This window comes from Crocuta crocuta, unplaced genomic scaffold (assembly GCF_008692635.1).
Source record: "Crocuta crocuta isolate KB4526 unplaced genomic scaffold, BGI_CrCroc_1.0 scaffold190, whole genome shotgun sequence".
NCBI lineage: Eukaryota > Metazoa > Chordata > Mammalia > Carnivora > Hyaenidae > Crocuta > Crocuta crocuta.
This window is the reverse complement of record NW_027527955.1, coordinates 5,171,595-5,182,645: the sequence shown is the minus strand read 5'-3', so window position 1 is coordinate 5,182,645 and position 11,051 is coordinate 5,171,595. Positions and strand designations below refer to the sequence as shown.

Sequence of the window (11,051 nt, the reverse complement as noted above, 5' to 3'; positions counted from 1 at the left end):
CGTGCCTTACACGGCAGCTGTTCCAGACGAGAATGAACACTGAGGTTGAAACAAATTGACACTCATGTATGTAAAGCTAATCTGTGCCTGTATTCTTTTCCTGAGTTGGATCTAATTTCCAAAATCTCAAACCAAACATATGGTATAAAATTAATTTATGGTATAAAATTAATTTTTTCACCTTCACCTTAATTGTGGACGGTACAAATTGAAAGGCCTGAAAATATCCTGTTTCCTTGGCCTTCCTTCTTTTCCTTTGAAGAAAAAAGAAAAGTTCAGAAAGAGCAAAGTGAAAGAGGGGACCCGTTTTCTTTTTGTTCTTTACTTTTCAGTAGTAAGTTCCCTCTCCAGCCTATGACAAACCAGTCCTTAGACCTCTGCATCCCCGTCTACCTTCTTTTTTATTAAAAAAAATTTTTTTAACGTTTATTTAATTTTGAGAGACACAGGCAGAGTGCAGGCCGGGGTGGAGCAGAGAGAAGGAGACACAGAACCTGAAGCAGTCTCCAGGCTCTGAGGTGTCAACACGGAGCCCCACAGGGGGCTCAAACTCACGAACCGCGAGATCACGACCAGGGCCGAAGGCAGATACTTGCCCGACTGAGCCACCCAGGTGCACCCCACCTTTACCTTAAGAACTTCATCCTGTTTGTTTATTTTGTCTTCCCCCCCTTAACTACATCTTTTTCATAAGTTTTTAAAACAGGTTTAAATTTCTCTTGCCATTTAAAAAAGGGGAAAAACAACCTCTCTCCATTGATACCCCCACTCGGTATGTCTCCAGCTCCAGCTCTCTTTCCTTTCACAGCCAGTCTTTTCTTGAAAGAGCATTCTGTGTTCACTGTCCTGTTTTCTCACTTCCCACTCACGCCTTACCCCACCTCAGTGTGGATTTTCCCCTATGCTTCCATGTAAGCATCTCATTACCTCCTGTCATGAAACCCAGTGGTCATGTTTGACGTGACCACTTACTGTCTTAATTAGCCCATCAGCAGCGCTCCATACTTCTGAGCTCTGTCTCCGGACATACCACGGTCCTCTGGCCTGTCTTCGTCCCAGACCTCGCCTCAGCTCTCCGGGTTTTAGTAACACTGACACACCTGTAGTCAAGCCTGACGCCTTGTAGCCGGCTCTGACATTCCCCGCAGGCCCTCCACATGTCCAGTTCATGGCCCAGGCCTGTTAATTTAGGTTTTTCTTTGTCCTCCCCACCACCATCCAGGACACCATCATTTCCTATGCTGTAGTCCAAGGAGTCTTTTCAAAAATTAGGAGTGATCGATCAAATGTACCTTTCTTGTTTAAAATCCTTCAGTGGCTTCCCAGTGCCTTCCCATGGCCTTGAGAGGCGCAGCATAATCTATCCACCTGTGCGTCTGCATGGGGACCCTTCCCTTTTCAACTTCTCCTTCTCCTTCAGCTTTTCCAAACCAGATGGGCCTCCCCTAACTGTACGCTGTTGCTGTACCATAAGCCCTTCTTCACAGCACCTGTCACATCATTCGTTTTTTTTTTCTTTGCACAATGTTTCTTTCTCTCTATTAAAACATAAGCTCCAAAACGGTAAGAATCCCATCTGACTTTGCTTGCTAATACATCCCACTCTCTACTAAAGTGCCTGGCACATTATAGCTGCTCCTAAATATTGTTGAAAGAATTAATACTTAGTGTTATTCATGGGTTCTGTGTTGGGAATCTCCATTATTATTCCAGTATTACGGGAATCATGGTGGGAGTCTACATAATTATTCTAATAAATGTTCATTTTTGTAGTTTCTATAACTTTTGTGCATCTATGAGCAAAAATATGTTATCTCCCTAGAAATAGGTGTCATATAAACCCACCCCATAACTTTAAAGAAACTATAATTTCAGAATTAAAATTATCAAACATGTTTTTTAATTTCTTTATCCTAGATTAAAAAAAATTTAATGTTCAGTTTTGAGAGAGAGAGAGAGAGAGCATGCACTAGTAGGGGAGGGGCAGAGAGCAACGGAGACAGAATCTGAAACTGGCTTCAGGCTCTGAGCTATCAGCCCAGAGCCCGATGTGGGGCTTGAACTTTGGAGCTGTGAAATCATAACCTAAGCCAAAGTCAGACGCTTAACTACTGAGCCACCCAGGCTCCCCTAAATTGTATAAGTAATGTATATTTGATCTTCAAATTCAGATACACGTTTCTGTTATGTTGAAAAATAAAATATATTGATAGTTAATGGACTCCAAAATCAGAGAATCTAATTTAAGAAGTCATTCTAGAAGTAAAATCCTCCCTCTGTATTAGATATTTTTCATTCAACTGTTGGGTCCAGAACTAGGGTCAAAAAACTACGTTCTTTGTAGTTTGAAAGGAAGTTGGGAACTAAGGGCTGAGAACATTAGGGTGAGGGTTGATAATTAAGTTAGGGTTGCTAACTTAAAAATCATGAAGTTTCTCTTGTCAGAATTGTTCTGGCAATATCTGTTCTGTAATATAATGTCCAATATTAATACAATGTGAGACATATATATAATTTTAAATATTCACGTAGCCACACTAAAAAAGTTACAAGAAACAGATGAAATTTATTTTTTTTATGTTTATTTATTTGTAAGAGAGACAGAGCCTGAGCATATGAGGGGTGGGGGGAGGACAGAGAATCCAAAGTGGGACCATGCTGAGAGCAGAGAGCCCAGTGTGGGGCGCGAACTCACAAAACATGACATCGTGATGTGACCTGAGCCAAAGTCAGACGCTTAATCAAGTGTGCCAGCCAGGTGCTCCAAAATTTATTTCAATAGTGTACGTTAACACAATATAAAAATGTCATCATTTTGGCACACACTCGGTATGAAAAAATATTCAGATATTTTACACATTTTTCTTTGTTACCATATCTCCCAACATCTCACTTCAGACAAGCCACATTTCAAGCGCTTGTGTGGTTACTGTATTGGACGGCATAATTCTAGAGTTATGATTTAAGTTAGAGAACTTTTTAAAACTGTTTTTCTCCTTTAAATTTTATGTTCATGTGCATGCCTTTTTAATTATTTATATGGACTTGATTAACATAGGATTGACCTAATTTACAATTTTAGCCTCTCACATCTTTCTTTGGGGCCGAAATATGGTTTTTTTGTACCTGTAAGGGAGAACCACCAAATATACATGTATCAACTTAATTAGCAATATGCCCTTCACCATATTGTTTCAGTATCAGTGGCTTTTATTCAAGCATCTCTGTTCCTGCACTTAAAATCAAGAAGGACTAAAGAACAGATATATTTATTTCTTATGCAGCATAAGTTATAGAAACCAGGTTGTGCATCTACTCTTTATGTCCATAAAAGTGTTCCCTCAGACTGCCATTTTAAGGACNCTCTCTCTCTCCTAGAAATAAATAAAAAACATTAAAAAATAAAAAAAAAAATTTTAAGGACTTATTCTAAAAATTCATTGTAATTTTTCTCATAACTTTCAGGAAATTCAAGTCAAGTCGAGTTTCTAGGTGTTAGAAAGAATCAATCTATAGTTAAAAAACAGACCTGATTCAGAATTACAGACCTAGTATGGGTTATGCTAAACATTAAAGATATACATAATGTTAAATATAAATATATATTTAGTATGTTAATATTTATATATTTTAATACATTTTTAAACAAAATTTTAAGCATAATATTTAACATTACATAAATATATTTAACTGATTATATATAATCTCCATCCTCAGAACTGCTATCTCACCTAAATTATTTCCACTTAATATTAAGGTATAATTTGATTCAGTTTATGAATAATTTTTTAAAAAATAATGTTTATTTTTGAAGGAGAGAGAGAGAGTGAGTGCGAGCAGGGGAGGGCCAGAGAGTGAGGGAGACACAGAATCTGAAGCAGGCTCCAGGCTCTGAGCTACCTGTCAGCACAGAGCCCAACATGGGACTCGAACCCAGGAACCGTAAGAGCATGACCTGAGCTGAAGTCGGATGCGTAACCAACTGAGCCACCCAGCCCCAGTTTATGAGTAATTTTAAAAATGGATTCCTTGAAATGTACTTTCTTCCCATGAGTGTTTTTTTTTAAATCCATGTTATACATGTTTATAAAGTCACTTCCATATGGCTTCTAAAAAATCATCATCCTTTGCCCCTTCTCCCTCAGTCCCCAGTTCCTACTCCCTAGTTATGGTCACTTTCAACTATGTGCTGTTGCTTTGTGGTAATTGCTTTCATGTTCAAAATAATGGGTTTGCATAGCCCTACGTCAGTTTTTTTCGGTTTTAGATATTACTTTCCAAAACAAATCAATGGGTAAGTATGTAGTTCTTAAACCCCTGCACACCCTTCACACATACTCTCCTAATACAGTTTCTAAATAATTTGTGATTGGATCACTACTGATGGGTAAAGATAATTCACATTCAAGCCATAGGGTGCAATCTGATTATTCTACCTTTCTTGTAGTATTTTTTGTTTTCCTGAAGATAATAAATATCTAGAGTTTTCTGTTGGCATTACCTGACGATGGACCTGTCACTGAGTCTCACTCTGTGAGGAGTAGAAAGTACCTCTCTGTGCGTTCCGACGCACCCGACTGTGCATCCGTTTCACCTTTTTCTTGGAGAGGTCTCGTCGCGTCTCCCCTTTCTAGCTGTTCTCTGGCTTGTTGCACAGCTCCTCCCCCTTTCCTTGGATTATATCCCTTTTATTTACATCCCCTGTGAATCTTCCTAAACAAATGAGAACGAAACCTTCTTGAGACCCCACGTCGGAAATGCCCTGCATTATTCTCCTCTCACATTTGCCTAATAGCTAGCCGGAGACTAGGCTGGAAATGGTTTTTCCTAGGGATTTTGAGAGCGCTGCTCTATTGCCTTTGGCACTTGGAGTTTCTGCAGGGAAGTCCAATTCTGTCAGTAATCCGAAGCCTGATTCTTTGTCTATGACATGTTGTTTCCAGGCCCTTTTGGAAGCTTTTACTCCACAGTGTTTTGAAATACCATGATTGAGGGACTGTGTGGCTTTTTCACGCATGTTGTTGTGTACGCGGTAGGCACTCTAAATCTGGAAACCTGTGTCCTTCAGTTCTGAGAAATACCCTTTAGTCGTTCAGTATTTTCTCTCTTTTTTTCCTTCTCTCCTGGAAACAGATGTGAGAGAGACCTCTGTACTGATCCTGTAATTTTATCTTCTCTTTTCTATGTCTTTTGAGATTTCCTCAGTGTTACCATCCAACCCTCCATTTACATTTGTATTTCTGCTGTCAAAACTGTCAACTTCCTACCACTCTTATTTTCTAGTATTCATTTTTTTTACCTATTCTTTTTTCATGAGTACAGTACCTTCCACTACTTAATGTCTCATATAAAACTCTGACATTTTCTTCTTTCCCTCCATCGTTTCTGTTGTTCCAATTTTTTTTTTTGTTTTTATTATTAAAATCTGCCCTCACCTGTGTTTAGCGTGGTACTAAAAAGCTCATCGGAAGCTGTGTACATGGTCAGAGAACTCTGATCAACTGGTAGATTTCACCACGGATTAAACGGTGGGGCTGCTTTATGTGAGAAACTCCCAGCCGGTCCTTATCCTTTGGGCTGGTTGTTTTCACTAAAGTGGGATCTCAATTTCCTGTCTGGTGGAAATGAAACTGGCTGCTAGCATTCATATAACCCACTTGAGGGAAGGAGACCCCCCTAGAACTTTTCCATGAGTCCTTCCGTTCGAAGGCCCACCTGCGCTACCTGCAGACTTGATTTGCAGCGAGGCCAGGGATGCCTGAGCCTTTGGGGAGCCCTGCGGCCCTGGCAGCCTGCTGCGAGGCCCCTCCCCTCGTCACAGTCTACTTTTCCTGGTTACCGGTTGTCCAGCTACTTTCCAAGTTTCGGATTTGGTTTTATTACTTTCATCCCTCCTTTGTTCTTCTGTATTTATCTCATCATTGTTGTTTTAATTTTAGTGGGATTTCAGGAGGGAGCAGTAGAAGACACGTGGGCTTGGCGTGTTGAACGGAGTATCAACACGCGCTTTGTTCTTCAGGAATAGACCTGTGAGGTCACAGCTAGACCAGGGACTGAGTAACAAAAGAAAACAGGGGCTGTGCCCTCCCCGCATTTGCGAAAACGCGTGAAGGCGTCTGAGTTGGAGAGTAACCCTTACACTGCTTCTGGGCCGAGCGGGAGGTTCTCTCCAGAAGTACTTGCCGTTGCGGTTATGTTTGCTCAAGGTGACCCCTTGGTCTCTTAAGCTGATGTGGGCTGTAAATGTATTTTTAAGCAAACATCTTCATGTCTTTTAAGTGTTAAAAGAGAAGGACGTAGTAAAAGTAATAGTAGAAGATGAATAGCCCTTTCAGGGTTTTTTTTGTAAGTATAAAGTAATTTCAATTGACCCGTGCCTCTTTTTCCCCACTCCTTTCCACTCATCATTCTTAGGTTGTTTTGTGTCTTGGATAAGTCACCGTATGCTGTCATCCTTAGAACAGTGTTTAATAATCTTATTCAAGGGGCGCCTGGGTGGCTTAGTTGGTTAAGCGGCCGACTTTCGCTTAGGTCATGATCTCGCGGTTCGTGGGTTCGAGCCCCGCGTCGGGCTCTGTGCTGACTGCCAGCTCAGAGCCTGGAGCCTGCTTCAGTCTGTGACTCCCTCTCTCTCTGACCCTCCCCTGCTCACGCTGTCTCTCTCTCTCTCTCTCCTAGAAATAAATAAAACATTAAAAAAATAATAATAATAATCTTATTCAAATTATTGCGTATCATTAGAACTAACTCAGCCTTTTGGGTATTTTTTGGTTTTGTGTTAAAGGGGATGATAAAGGGTTAGCCAGGTTTAATATTCATATAACTCCCTCCTTTCGTGACTGTCTCATGCTGGTTAACAGCAGTTTTACACAGTCCTCTTAACAACACAAAGAACGTTTTTGTAGATGCTTTTATCATCTTAAGTAAATATTTTATTAGGATAAGAAAAAGCATTAAGGTTTTTTTTTTTTAAATAGTTTTCATATTGAATTATCCAAATACTTGGGATTTAAACTAGTTGCACAGTGGATACTCGCAGTTTTGTGGCCAGAAGACAAACCTCCCAAAATCAAGTTGTCTGGAATCCGGGAAATCAAACAGAAGTGGGTTTTAGGTATTTTCTTGTTTGTGCTAATATTTTAAAACCAACCCCTGGAGTCTGAAGTGTGTTCTGTGCAGTCTAGAAAGTGGAGGCTTAATGGCTCAAGAGGAAAGCAAAACTGTTAAGGACTCAAGCCCTTTTAGTTACCAGAGCGTGAGGAAGGTTAGCAGATGGTGGTGCTGCTCTCCCCGAGCTCACTGCCAGGGAGAGGAAGACACTGGCTCCGAGAATTATGATAAATGGAATCCAGGCTAGTTTCTAAGTCAAGATTCAGAAACTATAGGGAAAGCAGATTTGGCACAGGGAGAAGGAAGGAAGGACTGGGAATTTAGACTGGAGATGATTTTAACAAGGTAAGAGAAAATGAGATGATACATCAAATTCCCACGTATGTATTTAGAGCATTTCAGACTAATCCAAAGTGGCTTTTTACTTTCAACAGCTGGCAGTAATGTACTTCCCAGGATGGCATGAGGAAGGGAAAAGGAAAAGACAAGTCCCTAGGGAACCATGTGTTTAAAAAAGAAACCCTCGGGCGCCTGGGTGGCTCAGTCGGTTAAGCATCCGACTTCACTAAGGTCATGATCTCATGATTTGTGGATTCAAGCCCCATATCGGGCTCTGTGCTGACAGCTCAGAGCCTGGAGCTTGTTTCGGATTCTGTCTCCCTCTCTCTCTGCCCCTCCCCACTTATGCTCCCTCTCACTCTCTCTATCTCAAAAATAAACTTAAAAAAGAAAAGAAGAAACCTTGATCTTCTAGTGGTAGATGAATGAACTTAAACATCTCTTAAGTGATGGACATTATCAATTTTGTACCTTCGGGTAGGAAAGCCTGGGATTGAAAGCAATCAATCTTGAAAAAATTCCATGACTAAATTTTCTCCTAGAGCCCAAGAGAGCTTTTTTACCACTGGGGGTTTCTGAGTTGTGGTAGAGGTACCATATTTCTCATATAAATGTTATGCAATGACACACTAAATTATTGACCTTGAAGCTCCTGAACTACTTATCCTTTTATTTGACCTTCTGTGAATCTGACTTTGTTTTACTATATAAGCTATACATCTGCCTTATAAGCTTCTTTAAAACATGCCCAAGTAGAAATTTAATTACCCTCTCTCTTTTTAAAAATAAAAATGAATATATTTTTTTGTTGCAGGGCATTTGATGTAGAACTGCTTTACATAGCACAGTTCTTTAAAATTCCAATAGCAGAAATTGCTGTCAACTGGACTGAAATTGAAGGTGAGTATATTGTTGATGTTATGGCTGATCCTGAGTGGGGGAGGGGAGATAGGCGACAATAGAGTATAGTCCACTCAACTTAGCTGGCAGCCCACTTCAAGGCCTCCTCTGCTGGCTTGGCTCCGAGAGGCGGTTGTGTAGAGTTCTGGCTGCTAATCCCCTCCACCCTCCAGATGGCGCACGACCTTCTCCATCCTTGCAGCCTCTTCCTGGGGGGCTTCAATAGGCCTACCACCCTTACCCTACTGTAGAATTCAGTAAAACTTCTACAGCAGACAAGATCATGGCAATCTGAGGCTAGAAGCAAAGTTGGTAAGTCTTTTGAGATAAATTTTGTTTGCATCATCTTTTCTTCAGTATTGTCTTACTTCAGTACTCAGTAGGTATCTACAAGCTACCATGCAGAGCTTAATAAGGAATTATAGTTGTCTTTATTCCAAATGGCCACAGTCCATTCAGAGCCAGTCTTTAGCTGGTATCTTTACATATATCCAAAAATGTGAAAATCTCTAAGATCTCTAATAATGTGAATACTATCAGAAATCTTAATAATTCCTATTTGAAAAATCTTTGAAAGCTTATAAACTGTTGAACTTAAAAAATATTCTCGTTTTCTCCTTTGCTTACCTTAGAATGCCCCTAAATTAATTCACAGTGTGGGAGCATGTAACATTCAACTGGAGACTTTTCAACTGAGTCCCTCCTCCCCTGCTGAGCAGGGCCTCCTCTCAGAAAGTCACTTTGTAGTACATCATGATGGGCTTTAACCGCGGATGTTTAGGGACAGGAAAAGGTTAAGAACCAGTCTGGGGGATCATACAAACTGTATAGTACAGAACAAATTCAAATCTCTTGGAGTCTTGCTGAATCAAACTGAGTTACAAAAACTATAGTACTCTCCACACTAGCCGCCTAGATCAAAGGGGATTGAGAAGCCAGTAAAAGATTCTTCAGATTTGTAAGGATCTGCTGTGTTGATCTGTGTTGATCTATGCCCAGGATAGACTCTGTGGAAAGTTGAAGTCGGGAAAAGTAAAAATGTGCTTCATATTTAATGTGTTCTTTGCATTTCAGAGATAGTTGTGTATTATTTTTCATTAACTGGCACTCAATGAGTGGTTTTGTATTAGTCATTCCCAGAATCCTTGGCCATATACATACACTCAGTGCCTCCTCCCTATAATAGGGCCAATCTGAAAATTTATTTTATTTTATTTTTTTTCTAATAGTTTATTGTCAAATTAGTTTCCACATAACACTCAGTGCTCATCCCCACAAGTGCCCTCCTCCATGCCCATCCCCCCTAGGGCCAATCTGAAAATTTAGATCCTTCCCAGTTTCATTTAACTTCCAAGATGTTTTGTTTTTGTTGTTATTAGAGAAACCACTCACTTCAGCTTTGAAGATGTTTAATTCTTTTGTAAGTGATACAAATAAAATTAAGCTGGAATGTTAATTAACTGGACTGTGATAATCATTTCACAGTATGTGTATATAAGTGTATGAGTGTGTATATATGTGTATGTATGTATATATACCAAATCCTTACATTCTACACTTTAAATATATTTCAGTTTTGTCAATTTTATCTCAAAAAAGTTGGGGGGAAAAGGAAACAACAGGAGGAAACTAGAGTATTTGGGCTTAAATCTGGAAAATTGTCAGCGATTACTATGTTGATCTTGGCCATGACATTTTACCACATAGCACCCCAGTTACCTGGCCTGCAATCTACTCTTGACTTACTGAAAAAACTGTTCCATGGGATAAAATGAAGGAATACAAGTTTTTAAAACCTGCTCCAGGAGGCAGATCTCCTATAGTCAACTAGGTTGGCATGCTGCCATTTGGCAAGCACTGGACAGGAAGATGTCCTAGCTACGGTAGTCTTTATTTTAGCTGATTGAAAGTCTTTGGTAGAATTAGAATAAAAAGTGAGTTTTGTCTTGGATTTCTTCTTCCAGATTATGAATTTATATTACATGTGGAGATGTACCTGCTTCTCTATATAGTACATGAGACTGAAAAGTAGCATGTAAAACAAAACAAAAAAAATTGTCCCTAGAAAGATTTTTAAATGTACAGATGGAATTAAATGTATATATACATAAATACATGCATACATACATAATATAAAAAATAAAGTGCCTAGAAGCTCACAAAGGTCATATAGACTGACTTCTAAAATATAACATCAAACTGATAGATTCTCTCCAGAGTTTATTTAAGTTAATTCATTTTTAATTATTTTTAAATCACAGGTTCTAAATTAGTTCCATTTTGGAGCTGGCTACAAATGGGCAAGGACCTACTTTTTATACGACTTCGGTATTTGACTGGTGCCTGGAGGCTCGAACAGACCAGGAAGATGAATTAGGTTATTTGTCATCTTTGTATTCATATGTATCAGTATCACATTATTTCACTGGAAATTAAAATTTTAAATAAACCTGGAATAAGCCTATGCCCTTGTCTGCCTTTTGGTAATTTTAAAGAATTAACTACCATAACTAAACATGTTTATACCTCTTTTGGACCAAAAAAAAAAGGTGTTTGTAACAAAGTCAGGTTTTCTTATGCTTCAGCAATTTTGTTTATTTAAATTATTATCATTAGGAGACTGAGAAATATAACTTAAACAGAAGAATGAAGCAATTATTCTTACTCTAAAGTACCTGCATAATTCTCATGAACTTAAATAT

At 39.2% G+C, this 11,051-nt stretch overlaps 1 protein-coding gene across 1 annotated transcript in view; it reads left to right on the top strand.

Annotated features, from left to right (window-relative positions):
• ALG5 (ALG5 dolichyl-phosphate beta-glucosyltransferase) overlaps window positions 1-10,813 on the top strand; it is a 40,434-nt gene extending 29,621 nt beyond the window's left edge. Inside the window, exons 9-10 of the mRNA XM_077752656.1 lie at window positions 8,264-8,349; window positions 10,611-10,813. Of these exons, the coding sequence (XP_077608782.1) occupies window positions 8,264-8,349; window positions 10,611-10,726 (202 nt within the window). The 3' untranslated portion in view covers window positions 10,727-10,813. The remainder of the gene's footprint in view (window positions 1-8,263; window positions 8,350-10,610) is intronic.
• The last annotated feature ends 238 nt before the right edge of the window (window positions 10,814-11,051 follow it).